Genomic DNA, 15,902 nt, shown 5'->3' with positions numbered 1-15,902 from the left:
CTTAATATCTAGTTTAGTTTTAGCCCTACGCTTGGCTTTTAGATCGTCACCATCCCACTTCAGTGACTAGTTGTGACCGTCACCTCAAAGGTTTATAGCTTAGTTTCTTTTCCTGTAAAATCATCAGACAAGATTTAGTGGCCTCTACGTGCCTAAGAATAAACATAATTACAAGTTAAACCTGTGCAGTTAGCATTAGACTTAAACTTATATAGCATAATGTAGATAACCTGTGATGGAGAGAAAAACATGTGCTGATAAAAAGAGACCTGTAAACGGTTAAAGAGCCTTAGAAACAAAGTGCTGACCTTCTAGAAACTAGTTGCATGTGTTTGAGGGAGTGCCAGAGGTGTGAGTACAGTCAATGCAGGGATGCAGACTGGGCCATTAACGTGCTCGGCAACGTAAAGGAGCAGGAAGAGAGATCAGTTTGCTTGGACGTTTTGCGCTGGTTTCTATCATGCCAGTAAACTTATCTTTGAACTGAATGGAGAGATGTAGCTGATTTCTCGGCGCTCTGGTTATTCCCAGGTGAAGCTACACCTGCCCTAACGACGTCCTGAAATATAAGCTTTACCACCCAGGAGGGCTGCGAGTCTTTGTTTCACATCTTACGGCTGATTCCTCCAGGATCTTTTTGAGGTTATCAGTGAGGAGCTGTCGAAGGTGGTCTCGTGAGGTGGGGCTGCTGAGTGCTGAACGGTTGATTTTTTGTTTTGGGGCTGTCCTCTGTCCACGGGGTCTGATACTTATGAGCGATTTGGATCTGACCATGCGGTGGTCAGTCCAACACTCTGCTCCACGCATGACTCTCGTAGAGAGGACATCTTTCCGGTCATATCGTTGGACTATTACATAGTCAAGAAGGTGCCAATGTTTTGAATATTCAGGTATTTCTTTCTTTCTTTAGTTTTTCGACCACGTGGTGGGATGCTCCGACGGTTGCGGTTTACCGCCCGGAGTGTGTGAAGCAGACATTTTTTGAACCACCTTTTCAAGGTCCCTCCCCATCTCAGGAGTGAGCAGCGTGGAACTGCTCAGTCGCAATAGAAGCTGCCAAGGCAATGTGCTGCTCCATCCCCACAATTGCAACGACCGTCACTCCTTTGCCGCCTGTGTGCATGGTTTGGCTAGGCACTCCTAGCCAAATCCTTGGCCTGTGCCTGCCGCCATTCCACATCGCCACAGGGCTTTTTGTGGGGGGAGGGTAAAGGTGGGGGAAGGGGGGAAGCAAGAAGCTTGCACAGAGGTAAGGATTAAGGTGAAGTTGCAGGTGTACAGTCCACACTCCCACCATCTTGGCTCCTTCCAGATGGACCTCCAGTGGCATGAGAGAACCCATGACGACCTTCGTCTGAAAGGAGTTGCAGGGGGCTGCCGGTAGTCGGGTCTGTTGGGCTCTGCCTATGCCTGTCCCCAAGGGCAGATTTGTCGTCAGGGTTTACTCCCTTAGCCACTGTACCCCTCCAGGTTTACCCACGTGGCAGTGGGGCTGCCTGCATCTGACGTTGCCACCGTTATAGTGGTTCTCACACCCACCTGCGAGTCTTTGTTTCACATCTTACCTCCCAGCGTTCTGTTCTTTAAAGAGGAGAGAAGGGCTGCGAATCAGAGCGAGAAGCTCCACATTACAAATGTGTCTGTGTTGAAATGTTTAGTAATAATAGAAACTTTTTTTAATGCATCACCTCATTTTACGTCTCCGTGTCGGGACTGAAATGAAGACAGAGAGCAGCAGTTTGTTTCATCCTTTTATTTCACACTGAAACACCAAAGTAAACACAAACACTTGTTTTTCTGAGCGCTTCTCTGAACATGTATCCAGTGTGATCAGCTGCACCTGACCTCGATGAAGGAAGGACTTCTCATGTCTTTGTCCTTCAGTCTGTTGTGCAGATCGTCCCTGAGGAGCAAGAAAACAAGACGAGGGAAGGAATGTGTCTCCTGAGGCCCCGTGTCTCTGCAAACAGTCTGCTACAGACGGAGCAGCTGGAGGGTCTCCCTCTTGTTTGGGTTCAGATCTGACGAACCTGGAGAGGACTCAGGGTCTCTGGTCTGGACTGCAGGTTGCTTCTAGAGTTCTGGACTGACTGGTGGACAGAGCTGAAATATAAGCCTCTGTGGGTCATTAGTATGCTAACGCTAGCTTAATGGGAGTCGTTAAGCGGCGTTGTTGTCCCGGTTTCACAGAGTCGTCGACCCCCCCTCTGTGGTCACACTGATGATCCTCCACACTGATGTTCTGGAGCTGCGTCTTTGGACAGTGTTGAAACCAAACAATATCTCCGAGTTGGTTTGATGGGAGAGAAGAAAACACCTCTGAGAAGATGAAGTTTGATAGCAAACATTTATGAAGCAAAGATCTTTGGAGGACTCAGTCAAACACACAATAAGACAATTGGTCAATTGGACAATTGATATTCTTTGAAATTAAGATTTGATGGTTAATTCTTGGATGCATTTTAAAATTCCTTTTTTCAAATAAAGAGCCAAGAGGTCAGATCATGGTCATGTTGTACACGTTTGGAGAGCTCTACAGATGAAGCCAAAGGAAAGAGTCCCACCTTTCCTGAACATGTACCTCTACTGGTCCGTGCACGGTCCTCTCTAAGACCGTGCAGTGGCCGAGATCCCTCGAGTGAGTCGTCGATTACATCGGCAGACTACCTACGCCCTTACGCTTTTGGACATGGAGTGTTTCATCTTTACTACAGAATCGTTTTTTCTCCTCATGCTCTCTTCGTCCCAACGCTTCTTCGTGTTTTGGACCCTTCAAAGTACATGTGAATAGGTTTTATATACTGTTATTCAGTTAATTTATTTCAATTTGAAAGAACAGGTTGTCTTAATAATGCACAAACAGAGGGGGAGTGTGTAGGGAAAGGGTTTCGCTGGTTTGAAAAAGACTCCCTGTGACCTCTGATGGAGTGCACTCCGTCACAGAGGGGGAGGAGGTTGGTTTGATAAAGGCCCTGAGAGACTGTGGGAGCTGTGGTCAATTCAGCTCATGGGCCCAGGTGTGCACAGTTACTCTGATTAGTGAGCTGAAGACACAGGTTAGAGACACGTCCAAGCTGACAAGAGTGCAGAGACAACATTACCTGAAGTCATTTAATTAACCAGAGCTGACAAGATGACAATATTTCAGTTGAAGACACACACACACACACACACACACACACACAAACACACACACACACACACACAAACACACACACGGGTTTGATGACAAACTGAACCTCGTCACATACACCTGTCTGTAATCAACTCGTCAGGAATTGAGAGCTCTGATTGGCTGAGAAACAGGTTAAAACTGTTGCTCTGCAGGCTCCTAATCACTGCACTGCTGAGGACGGAGGGTGTACTTGTGGTTATGTCTGGTCAGTTTGAGTTATTTGTTTGTGTCTAGCTTCATTAGTTTGACTGAAGCCATGGGACTTCCTCTACGGTAACGTTTCAGTCTTCTTTCTGTGCTCTACGGTTTAGATTCTAAACGTGTTACAGTCTGACTTATTCTGCAAACTTCTTCTTTTTCAGAGTGGTGCTGATATGGCTCGTGCTTATTGGAGAGCTTCATGCAAGCATTAACTGTAAGTCCTACATGTTGCATTAGTACTTTAAAAACAAACTCTTCATTTTCTATTTCTAACATTTAATTTGAAGTAAAGTCTTGTTGGGGATTTTTTCAACAGCTCCACACTTTGGACCTGGTGTGTTTGATGTGGTCTATGAAGCCCCGGCTCACAGCTACCATCAACAGCCCCAGGTGCCTCAACACCAGCTGCAGCCTCAAGGGCCCGGAAACCTTTCCAGTCACCAGACTTCAAAAGTCAGCCCAGTGTTTACCCAGGTCCATGCCCTTTCTCCAGGATCTCCATGGCCTGACTTTGAGCATGAGTCCCAGGTGACTCTCTACCAGACCAAGCTTCAGTCACATGTTCCTCAATACCAGCCTGAACTTGAGGTGCCTCGATACCGGGCCAAGCGGAGTTCTAAGAAGCCTGGGCAGTCGGGCAAGTCCAAGCGGCGGCCTCTACCCGTGTGTTGGCCCAACCGTCTGCCCACGTGTCGGCCCAAGCATCTGCCCAAGTGTTGGCTCCATCTGCCCAAGTGTTGGCTCAACGGCCTGCCCCCGTGTCGGCCCCCGTGTTCTCTTAAGCGTCTGCCCAAGTGTTGGCCCAATTGTAAACCGGCGCATCTGCCCTATTGTTGGCGAAGGCTTCTACCCAAGTGTTGGCCCCTCTCCAAGTACCTGCCCAAGTGTGTGCCCCGACATCTGCCCAGTTGTTGGCCCAGACGTCTACCCAAGATTTGGTTCAAGCGTCTGCCCAAGTGTCCGCCCAAGTGTTTGCTCGTGCATCTGAGCCAGTGTGGGCTCAAGCAGCTGCCCAAGTGTCGACCCAGACGTCTGCCTAAGTGTTGGCTTAAGCTGCCCAAGTGTTTGCTGAAGCGGCTCAGGCGTCTGCCCCCGTGTGGGCCCAAGTGTCCATCCAATTGTCCGCCCAAGTGTTTGCTCGCGCATCTGAGCCGGTGTGGGCTCAAGCAGATGCCCAAGTGTCGACCCAAGCAGCTGCCCAAGTGTTGGCTTAAGCTGCCCAAGTGTTTGCTGTGGCGGCTCCGGCGTCTGCGCCCGTGCAAGTGTCTGTCGCAGTGTCTGCTCAAATGCAAGAAACCAGGTGTGGGGAAGAGCTAAGTGTCAGCCCAAGCACGCTCGTGGCCCTCGGCACCACCCAGCCCCCCAGGGCCACACGCCTGACCCATCCCCTCAGATTTGGTCTGCAGACGTCTTGGACTGGTCCTTTTTGGAAGCTTGTACCGTGAAAGCCTTTAAGCAATAAAAAAGTTAATTACACTAATGTGGTTGTGTACATTATTTTCTGGGAATTTATTGGTGCAGTAGGTGTAAAGTCTGTGATTCAATGTTCGCTTAATATCTAGTTCAGTTTTAGCCCTACGCTTGGCTTTTAGATCGTCACCATCCCACTTCAGTGACTAGTTGTGACCGTCACCTCAAAGGTTTATAGCTTAGTTTCTTTTCCTGTAAAATCATTTTGGGTAATGTGTACTTTGGCAAGTGACCATACCAATGTCGAAGCAACAAACGCTTTCACCAGTCTGCAAACAAATTAAATATTAGCACCTCTGCAAACCCAGTTACCCTACAATAACCACACGACCTGTCTTAACGGGTAAACAATCCAAACAAAGCTGTTACTTTAAAACATCACCCTTGTGCAGTATGTTCCAGTGATGACTAATCAGACCATCTCTAATGGACACAATGGAAGATATTCCACTTCTGGATGGGCTTAATTTCTCAAATAATGGAGGTTAATGCTCGTTTCAGGTCAGCATAAAGTTACTCAACGGTCTTTCCTTGTGTTACTCTTAGGAAAAGTAAAATGTCTGACCAATGTGCTCTACGAAAGCTTTCCAAACAAAAGCTTTCGTAGTGCTTTCCAACAGACTCTTTGAAATGAAGATTTTATGGTTAATTCCTGGATGCATTTTAAAATTCCTTTTTCAAATAAAGAGCCAAGAGGTCAGATCATGGTCATGTTGTACACGTTTGGAGAGCTCTACAGATGAAGCCAAAGGACTGAAGAAAACAAGTTGCAACCATTGATCTCACCACCTGGGGGAGCTGTGATAATGGAGGCTAAAGTGATTACTGCATCTGAAAACAGCTGTGCGTAATACTGTATGTGTCAGTCTATGGCGCGCCTTGACCTCTCTTACTGTGAGATAAAGTCCACTGTATCAACACCCTGATAAGTGGAATCCTAAATGTGTATTTTGCCTCTGCTTTTGGACATGGAGTGTTTCATCTTTACTACAGAATTGTTTTTTCTCCTCATGCTCTCTTCGTCCCAACGCTTCTTCGTGTTTTGGACCCTTCAAAGTACATGTGAATAGGTTTTATATACTGTTATTCAGTTAATTTATTTCAATTTGAAAGAACAGGTTGTCTTAATAATGCACAAACAGAGGGGGAGTGTGTAGGGAAAGGGTTTCGCTGGTTTGAAAAAGACTCCCTGTGACCTCTGATGGAGTGCACTCCGTCACAGAGGAGGAGAAGGTTGGTTTGATAAAGGCCCTGAGAGACTGTGGGAGCTGTGGTCAGTTCAGCTCATGGGCCCAGGTGTGCACAGTTACTCTGATTAGTGAGCTGAAGACACAGGTTAGAGACACGTCCAAGCTGACAAGAGTGCAGAGACAACATTACCTGAAGTCATTTAATTAACCAGAGCTGACAAGATGACAATATTTCAGTTGAAGACACACACACACACACACACAAACACACACACACACACACACACACACACACACACACAAACACACACACGGGTTTGATGACAAACTGAACCTCGTCACATCCACCTGTTTGTAATCAACTCGTCAGGAATTGAGAGCTCTGATTGGCTGAGAAACAGGTTAAAACTGTTGCTCTGCAGGCTCCTAATCACTGCACTGCTGAGGACGGAGGGTGTACTTGTGGTTATGTCTGGTCAGTTTGAGTTATTTGTTTGTGTCTAGCTTCATTAGTTTGACTGGAGCCATGGGACTTCCTCTACGGTAACGTTTCAGTCTTCTTTCTGTGCTCTACGGTTTAGATTCTAAACGTGTTACAGTCTGACTTATTCTGCAAACTTCTTCTTTTTCAGAGTGGTGCTGATATGGCTCGTGCTTATTGGAGAGCTTCATGCAAGCATTAACTGTAAGTCCTACATGTTGCATTAGTACTTTAAAAACAAACTCTTCATTTTCTATTTCTAACACTTAATTTAGTGACTGCTCAAAACTGCTTTTTGAAGTAAAGTGTTGTTGGGGATTTTTTCAACAGCTCCACACTTTGGACCTGGTGTGTTGGATGTGGTCTATGAAGCCCCGGCTCACAGCTACCATCAACAGCCCCAGGTGCCTCAACACCAGCTGCAGCCTCAGGGGCCCGGAAACCTTTCCAGTCACCAGACTTCAAAATTCAGCTCAGTGTTTACCCAGGTCCATGCCCTTTCTCCAGGATCTCCTGGGCCTGACTTTGAGCATGAGTCCCAGGCGACTCTCTACCAGACCAAGCTTCAGTCACACGTTCCTCAATACCAGCCTGAACCTGAGGTGCCTCGATACCGGGCCAAGCGGAGTTCTAAGAAGCCTGGGCAGTCGGGCAAGTCCAAGCGGCGGCCTCTGCCCGTGTGTTGGCCCAACCGTCTGCCCACGTGTCGGCCCAAGCATCTGCCCAAGTGTTGGCTCCATCTGCCCAAGTGTTGGCTCAACAGCCTGCCCCCGTGTCGGCCCCCGTGTTCTCTTAAGCGTCTGCCCAAGTGTTGGCCCAATTGTAAACCGGCGCATCTGCCCTATTGTTGGCGAAAGCTTCTACCCAAGTGTTGGCCTGTCTCAAAGTACCTGCCCAAGTGTGTGCCCCGACATCTGCCCAGTTGTTGGCCCAGACTACCCAAGATTTGGTTCAAGCGTTTGCCCAAGTGTCCGCCCAAGTGTTTGCTCGTGCATCTGAGCCAGTGTGGGCTCAAGCAGCTGCCCAAGTGTCGACCCAGACGTCTGCCCAAGTGTTGGCTTAAGCTGCCCAAGTGTTTGCTGAAGCGGCTCAGGCGTCTGCCCCCGTGTGGGCCCAAGTGTCCACCCAATTGTCCGCCCAAGTGTTTGCTTGCGCATCTGAGCCGGTGTGGGCTCAAGCAGATGCCCAAGTGTCGACCCAAGCAGCTGCCCAAGTGTTGGCTTAAGCTGCCCAAGTGTTTGCTGTGGCAGCTCCGGCGTCTGCGCCCGTGCAAGTGTCTGTCGCAGTGTCTGCTCAAATGCAAGAAACCAGGTGTGGGAAAGAGCTAAGTGTCGGCCCAAGCACGCTCATGGCCCTCGGCACCACCCAGACCCTGAGGACCACACGCCTGACCCATCCCCTCAGACTTGACGCCGTTGGTCTGCAGACGTCTTGGACTGGACCTTTTTGGAAGCTTGTACCGTGAAAGCCTTTAAGCAATAAAAAAGTTAATTACACTAATGTGGTGTACATTATTTTCTGGGAATTTATTGGTGCAGTAGGTGTAAAGTCTGTGATTCAATGTTCGCTTAATATCTAGTTTAGTTTTAGCCCTACGCTTGGCTTTTAGATCGTCACCATCCCACTTCAGTGACTAGTTGTGACCGTCACCTCAAAGGTTTATAGCTTAGTTTCTTTTCCTGTAAAATCATCAGACAAGATTTAGTGGCCTCTACGTGCCTAAGAATAAACATAATTACAAGTTAAACCTGTGCAGTTAGCATTAGACTTAAACTTATATAGCATAATGTAGATAACCTGTGATGGAGAGAAAAACATGTGCTGATAAAAAGAGACCTGTAAACGGTTAAAGAGCCTTAGAAACAAAGTGCTGACCTTCTAGAAACTAGTTGCATGTGTTTGAGGGAGTGCCAGAGGTGTGAGTACAGTCAATGCAGGGATGCAGACTGGGCCATTAACGTGCTCGGCAACGTAAAGGAGCAGGAAGAGAGATCAGTTTGCTTGGACGTTTTGCGCTGGTTTCTATCATGCCAGTAAACTTATCTTTGAACTGAATGGAGAGATGTAGCTGATTTCTCGGCGCTCTGGTTATTCCCAGGTGAAGCTACACCTGCCCTAACGACGTCCTGAAATATAAGCTTTACCACCCAGGAGGGCTGCGAGTCTTTGTTTCACATCTTACGGCTGATTCCTCCAGGATCTTTTTGAGGTTATCAGTGAGGAGCTGTCGAAGGTGGTCTCGTGAGGTGGGGCTGCTGAGTGCTGAACGGTTGATTTTTTGTTTTGGGGCTGTCCTCTGTCCACGGGGTCTGATACTTATGAGCGATTTGGATCTGACCATGCGGTGGTCAGTCCAACACTCTGCTCCACGCATGACTCTCGTAGAGAGGACATCTTTCCGGTCATATCGTTGGACTATTACATAGTCAAGAAGGTGCCAATGTTTTGAATATTCAGGTATTTCTTTCTTTCTTTAGTTTTTCGACCACGTGGTGGGATGCTCCGACGGTTGCGGTTTACCGCCCGGAGTGTGTGAAGCAGACATTTTTTGAACCACCTTTTCAAGGTCCCTCCCCATCTCAGGAGTGAGCAGCGTGGAACTGCTCAGTCGCAATAGAAGCTGCCAAGGCAATGTGCTGCTCCATCCCCACAATTGCAACGACCGTCACTCCTTTGCCGCCTGTGTGCATGGTTTGGCTAGGCACTCCTAGCCAAATCCTTGGCCTGTGCCTGCCGCCATTCCACATCGCCACAGGGCTTTTTGTGGGGGGAGGGTAAAGGTGGGGGAAGGGGGGAAGCAAGAAGCTTGCACAGAGGTAAGGATTAAGGTGAAGTTGCAGGTGTACAGTCCACACTCCCACCATCTTGGCTCCTTCCAGATGGACCTCCAGTGGCATGAGAGAACCCATGACGACCTTCGTCTGAAAGGAGTTGCAGGGGGCTGCCGGTAGTCGGGTCTGTTGGGCTCTGCCTATGCCTGTCCCCAAGGGCAGATTTGTCGTCAGGGTTTACTCCCTTAGCCACTGTACCCCTCCAGGTTTACCCACGTGGCAGTGGGGCTGCCTGCATCTGACGTTGCCACCGTTATAGTGGTTCTCACACCCACCTGCGAGTCTTTGTTTCACATCTTACCTCCCAGCGTTCTGTTCTTTAAAGAGGAGAGAAGGGCCGCGAATCAGAGCGAGAAGCTCCACATTACAAATGTGTCTGTGTTGAAATGTTTAGTAATAATAGAAACTTTTTTTAATGCATCACCTCATTTTACGTCTCCGTGTCGGGACTGAAATGAAGACAGAGAGCAGCAGTTTGTTTCATCCTTTTATTTCACACTGAAACACCAAAGTAAACACAAACACTTGTTTTTCTGAGCGCTTCTCTGAACATGTATCCAGTGTGATCAGCTGCACCTGACCTCGATGAAGGAAGGACTTCTCATGTCTTTGTCCTTCAGTCTGTTTTGCAGATCGTCCCTGAGGAGCAAGAAAACAAGACGAGGGAAGGAATGTGTCTCCTGAGGCCCCGTGTCTCTGCAAACAGTCTGCTACAGACGGAGCAGCTGGAGGGTCTCCCTCTTGTTTGGGTTCAGATCTGACGAACCTGGAGAGGACTCAGGGTCTCTGGTCTGGACTGCAGGTTGCTTCTAGAGTTCTGGACTGACTGGTGGACAGAGCTGAAATATAAGCCTCTGTGGGTCATTAGTATGCTAACGCTAGCTTAATGGGAGTCGTTAAGCGGCGTTGTTGTCCCGGTTTCACAGAGTCGTCGACCCCCCCCCCCTCTGTGGTCACACTGATGATCCTCCACACTGATGTTCTGGAGCTGCGTCTTTGGACAGTGTTGAAACCAAACAATATCTCCGAGTTGGTTTGATGGGAGAGAAGAAAACACCTCTGAGAGGATGAAGTTTGATAGCAAACATTTATGAAGCAAAGATCTTTGGAGGACTCAGTCAAACACACAATAAGACAATTGGTCAATTGGACAATTGATATTCTTTGAAATTAAGATTTGATGGTTAATTCTTGGATGCATTTTAAAATTCCTTTTTTCAAATAAAGAGCCAAGAGGTCAGATCATGGTCATGTTGTACACGTTTGGAGAGCTCTACAGATGAAGCCAAAGGAAAGAGTCCCACCTTTCCTGAACATGTACCTCTACTGGTCCGTGCACGGTCCTCTCTAAGACCGTGCAGTGGCCGAGATCCCTCGAGTGAGTCGTCGATTACATCGGCAGACTACCTACGCCCTTACGCTTTTGGACATGGAGTGTTTCATCTTTACTACAGAATTGTTTTTTCTCCTCATGCTCTCTTCGTCCCAACGCTTCTTCGTGTTTTGGACCCTTCAAAGTACATGTGAATAGGTTTTATATACTGTTATTCAGTTAATTTATTTCAATTTGAAAGAACAGGTTGTCTTAATAATGCACAAACAGAGGGGGAGTGTGTAGGGAAAGGGTTTCGCTGGTTTGAAAAAGACTCCCTGTGACCTCTGATGGAGTGCACTCCGTCACAGAGGAGGAGGAGGTTGGTTTGATAAAGGCCATGAGAGACTGTGGGAGCTGTGGTCAGTTCAGCTCATGGGCCCAGGTGTGCACAGTTGCTCTGATTAGTGAGCTGAAGACACAGGTTAGAGACACGTCCAAGCTGACAAGAGTGCAGAGACAACATTACCTGAAGTCATTTAATTAACTAGAGCTGACAAGATGACAATATTTCAGTTGAAGACACACACACACACACACACACAAACACACACACACGCGCGCAGGTTTGATGACAAACTGAACCTCGTCACATCCACCTGTTTGTAATCAACTCGTCAGGAATTGAGAGCTCTGATTGGCTAAGAAACAGGTTAAAACTGTTGCTCTTCAGGCTCCTCATCACTGCACTGCTGAGGACGGAGGGTGTACTTGTGGTTATGTCTGGTCAGTTTGAGTTATTTGTTTGTGTCTAGCTTCATTAGTTTGACTGAAGCCATGGGACTTCCTCTACGGTAACGTTTCAGTCTTCTTTCTGTGCTCTACGGTTTAGATTCTAAACGTTTTACAGTCTGACTTATTCTGCAAACTTCTTCTTTTTCAGAGTGGTGCTGATATGGCTCGTGCTTATTGGAGAGCTTCGCGCAAGCATTAACTGTAAGTCCTACATGTTGCATTAGTACTTTAAAAACAAACTCTACATTTTCTATTTCTAACATTTAATTTAGTGACTGCTCAAAACTGCTTTTTGAAGTAAAGTCTTGTTGGGGATTTTTTCAACAGCTCCACACTTTGGACCTGGTTTGATTGATGTGGTCTATGAAGCCCCGGCTCACAGCTACCATCAACAGCCCCAGGTGCCTCAACACCAGCTGCAGCCTCAGGGGCCCGGAAACCTTTCCAGTCACCAGACTTCAAAATTCAGCCCAGTGTTTACCCAGGTCCATGCCCTTTCTCCAGGATCTCCTGGGCCTGACTTTGAGCATGAGTCCCAGGTGACTCTCTACCAGCCCAAGCTTCAGTCACATGTTCCTCAATACCAGCCTGAACTTGAGGTGCCTCGATACCGGGCCAAGCGGAGTTCTAAGAAGCCTGGGCAGTCGGGCAAGTCCAAGCGGCGGCCTCTGCCTGTGTGTTGGCCCAACCGTCTGCCCACGTGTCGGCCCAAGCATCTGCCCAAGTGTTGGCTCCATCTGCCCAAGTGTTGGCTCAACAGCCTGCCCCCGTGTCGGCCCCCGTGTTCTCTTAAGCGTCTGCCCAAGTGTTGGCCCAATTGTAAACCGGCGCATCTGCCCTATTGTTGGCGAAGGCTTCTACCCAAGTGTTGGCCCCTCTCCAAGTACCTGCCCAAGTGTGTGCCCCGACATCTGCCCAGTTGTTGGCCCAGACGTCTACCCAAGATTTGGTTCAAGCGTCTGCCCAAGTGTCCGCCCAAGTGTTTGCTCGTGCATCTGAGCCAGTGTGGGCTCAAGCAGCTGCCCAAGTGTCGACCCAGACGTCTGCCCAAGTGTTGGCTTAAGCTGCCCAAGTGTTTGCTGAAGCGGCTCAGGCGTCTGCCCCCGTGTGGGCCCAAGTGTCCATCCAATTGTCCGCCCAAGTGTTTGCTCGCGCATCTGAGCCGGTGTGGGCTCAAGCAGATGCCCAAGTGTCGACCCAAGCAGCTGCCCAAGTGTTGGCTTAAGCTGCCCAAGTGTTTGCTGTGGCAGCTCCGCCGTCTGCGCCCGTGCAAGTGTCTGTCGCAGTGTCTGCTCAAATGCAAGAAACCAGGTGTGGGAAAGAGCTAAGTGTCGGCCCAAGCACGCTCATGGCCCTCGGCACCACCCAGCCCTGAGGACCACATGCCTGACCCATCCCCTCAGACTTGGTCTGCAGACATCTTGGACTGGTCCTTTTTGGAAGCTTGTACCGTGAAAGCCTTTAAGCAATAAAAAAGTTAATTACACTAATGTGGTTGTGTACATTATTTTCTGGGAATTTATTGGTGCAGTAGGTGTAAAGTCTGTGATTCAATGTTCGCTTAACCTCTAGTTTAGTTTTAGCCCTACGCTTGGCTTTTAGATCGTCACCATCCCACTTCAGTGACTAGTTGTGACCGTCATCTCAAAGGTTTACAGCTTGGTTTCTTTTCCTGTAAAATCATTTTGGATAATGTGTACTTTTGCAAGCGCTGATCAAAATGTCTAATTGGCAAAACCCTTGAAAAATAATTTGCCAAGTCATTCGGCAAAACTGATTACCCTCCAATAACCACACGACCAACTGTCTAAGTACAGTGTTCAAAGCTGTTAATTTAAATCACCCATCACAAACAAGTCAGACAGTCTCCCGTAGTTTAACAAGATTAAACCGCTACAGTAAATGTGAACGAGTTAATTATTCACTCTCGGGAACAACGGCACGTTTAGAGAAACCTCAAGGACCCTAAACAGGAAATGGGCTGCATTTCCCATGTAAAGTGATTGGACCTGATTTAGTTTACATTTTTGAAGTTGCTCAGCTGCTCTGTAAAAACCTGAAGGAGACCAGAGCTGCATCAAGTGATGGACACAGACAGTGAGTGCTTTTGATTGTTTCCACCTAGAGATAAGAAACCATTCTGTTGGAATATTTCATGTATGGCTTTTTATTTTAGGATAGTTTTATAATACATTTTATTTAAAGCTGGCTTTCAAAGTGGTCAGAGACAAGAACAAAGTAACAACAGATCGATGAAGTTAAAAACAAATGTACAAGACGTAGAGGATTCATGAGACCGGATGGAGAAAGATCAGACTGAATAGGAGTTTTAAAAGATTTGTTTTGGGACAGGGGTGTCTGTGGAAGGTTGAGGGTTCGATTCCCAGACGTGTCCTTATAAGACACTTAACCTTGAATTGCTCCCTCTGCTGCGTCAGGGATGTATGAATATGTATCCGGGTCGCTGCTCTTGTGGTCGACCGGTTGGTGCTTTGAATTTGCCCACGGGGATAAATAAAGTTTAAAAGAAGTTAGACACAAGGTTGCACATTAGATGTACCTGGGTAATGATAAAATGATCATTTAAGACCCTTCAGAAATTTAGGGCCGAATTGAGTGGCCCAAAGCAGCCTCTCTGTGGACTCAAGATTCAACACTCAGATAAGGTTTGAAAGGTGATAGATATTCTTTAAACGTGTATTCGGCTGAACCTTCTCAGGACTTGCAGAGGATGAAGGCTGTGAAGGGCGTCGATAACCCCCGACTGGCAGCAGAGGGCAGCAGCACTCCGACACAGACGTTGAGTCATTTCACTGTCACCTCGTTTCTCTTTTACTTGGGAAGGTAAAATAGAGAGTAAAATGACAATTAAACGTGAATCAACCTTCAAATAAAAACAAACCTGAATTTAAATTTCTGTATCACAAACCATTTAGTGAGCCCTCATTAGCTTCTTGATAGATGACAGGATGTGAGAATATTTGAGTACAGCTAATATTACTGAAGCGCTGATAAGAGTTTTGTTTTTGGATTGAGTCCACTATGGGCCGGCCGTGTTGTAGGTCACAGACTGGCAGTTTGTTTTACTGCAGCTCGCTCTCTCTTTCTCTCTCTCTCTCTTTCTCTCTCTCTCTCTCTCTTTCTCTCTCTCTCTCTCTCTCCCTCTGTCTCTCTTTCTCCGGCACTTAACCACAAATAAATAAAATATAAACTCAATCTTTTTGTCCATCCATCTATCTAAGTCTACATCTGTCTTTGTACGCACAGCTCAGACGATGCTTTCGCAAAATATAACTCTCTCTCACCCTCTCTCTCTCTCTCTCACCCTCTCTCTCTCTTTCTCTCTCTCTTTCTCTCTCTCTCTCTCTCTCTCTTTCTCTCTCTCTCTCTCTCTCTCTCTCTCTCTCTCTCTGCATGTGTTTAATTCCTTTCAGCTGTACTGTTTACTGAAATGTTTTATTTGCATGACAGGTGAATACCTGTGTGTCCCTGCAGGGGGCGCTGGAGTCCCCTGTGTGTTCCTGCAGGGGGCGCTGGAGTCCCCCGTGTGTTCCTGCAGGGGGCGCTGGAGTCCCCCGTGTGTCCCTGCAGGGGGCGCTGGAGTCCCCCGTGTGTTCCTGCAGGGGGCGCTGGAGTCCCCCGTGTGTTCCTGCAGGGGGCGCTGGAGTCCCCCCGTGTGTCTCTGCAGGAGGCGCTGGAGTCCCCCATGTGTCTCTGCAGGGGGCGCTGGAGTCCCCCGTGTGTTCCTGCAGGGGGCGCTGGAGTCCCCGGTGTGTTCCTGCAGGGGGCGCTGGAGTCCCCGTGTGTCCCTGCAGGGGGCGCTGGAGTCCCCTGTGTGTCCCTGCAGGGGGCGCTGGAGTCCCCGTGTGTCCCTGCAGGGGGCGCTGGAGTCCCCCGTGTGTCTCTGCAGGGGGCGCTGGAGTCCCCCGTGTGTCTCTGCAGGGGGCGCTGGAGTCCCCCGTGTGTTCCTGCAGGGGGCGCTGGAGTCCCATGGATGGCGGTCTCCGTGCTGGAAATGCTGTCTCAGGCTAACTTTGAGTCAAGCTAACGACAGGCTGAGAGCTGAGGCGGGTTTTAAGCCTCCTGACAAACCGTGACACGGCGCCCACCTGTCAATCAGCTCAGCTACACGCCTTATTGTGAATAACTCTGATCCTTCATCCAATCAAAACTGCTGAGTCATCAAAACATTCCCCCCGTACAGTGTGTGTGGATGGAGACATGAGCTAATCACACCTATTTGGTTTTTTGAAGCAGGCTGTAAACATGTTCATGTCTGCTGTAAAAACAGGCTGTTTGAATGGGTGTGTATGTGACTTCCTGTGCTGCTGCAGCCAGCCTCTAGTGGACACTCCAGGAACTGCAGGATGACATCACAAAGGGCAGTAGCCCCTCCCCCAGGTGGGTGACACTCCCACAGCTAGGTGTTTGTTCTGCCCTCTGAGTC

General features: G+C 48.3%; 2 protein-coding genes and 2 long non-coding RNA genes across 4 annotated transcripts; all 4 read left to right on the top strand.

Annotated features, from left to right (window-relative positions):
- Window positions 1-3,273: 3,273 nt before the first annotated feature.
- LOC306836392 lies at window positions 3,274-3,581 on the top strand. The gene is made up of 2 exons (XR_013780773.1): window positions 3,274-3,448; window positions 3,538-3,581. It is a non-coding gene; the product is annotated as an uncharacterized lncRNA (long non-coding RNA).
- A 20-nt stretch (window positions 3,582-3,601) lies between these two features.
- On the top strand, window positions 3,602-8,013 carry LOC306821446 (uncharacterized protein; the record flags this gene model as incomplete). The annotated part of the gene is made up of 3 exons (XM_079339873.1): window positions 3,602-3,612; window positions 3,664-4,730; window positions 7,901-8,013. 2 exons carry the CDS (start codon window positions 3,602-3,604, stop codon window positions 4,691-4,693), a joined length of 1,041 nt encoding a protein of 346 aa, XP_079195999.1. The 3' UTR covers window positions 4,694-4,730; window positions 7,901-8,013.
- On the top strand, window positions 6,501-8,013 carry LOC306827055 (uncharacterized protein). Its single transcript, XM_079348686.1, has 3 exons — window positions 6,501-6,579; window positions 6,669-6,721; window positions 6,848-8,013. The coding sequence occupies exons 1-3, from the start codon at window positions 6,563-6,565 to the stop codon at window positions 7,843-7,845; spliced, it is 1,068 nt and encodes a 355-aa protein (XP_079204812.1). The 5' UTR covers window positions 6,501-6,562; the 3' UTR covers window positions 7,846-8,013.
- Window positions 8,014-11,409: 3,396 nt separating this feature from the next.
- Window positions 11,410-11,636, top strand: LOC306838496. Its single transcript, XR_013781093.1, has 2 exons — window positions 11,410-11,514; window positions 11,604-11,636. It is a non-coding gene; the product is annotated as an uncharacterized lncRNA (long non-coding RNA).
- Window positions 11,637-15,902: the final 4,266 nt, after the last annotated feature.

The sequence above is a fragment of the Symphodus melops genome (genome assembly GCF_947650265.1).
Source record: "Symphodus melops genome assembly, chromosome: 1".
In the NCBI taxonomy this organism is placed as follows: domain Eukaryota; kingdom Metazoa; phylum Chordata; class Actinopteri; order Labriformes; family Labridae; genus Symphodus; species Symphodus melops.
This window is presented reverse-complemented; position numbering and strand designations above follow the sequence as displayed.

What these genes read in the sequence shown, in the direction of transcription:
- LOC306827055 (XM_079348686.1), top strand. An exon ending in GCTTCATGCAAGCATTAACT is followed by an intron (nt 6,722 to 6,847) that starts GTAAGTCCTACA and finishes TTTTTTCAACAG; the next exon opens with CTCCACACTTTGGACCTGGT.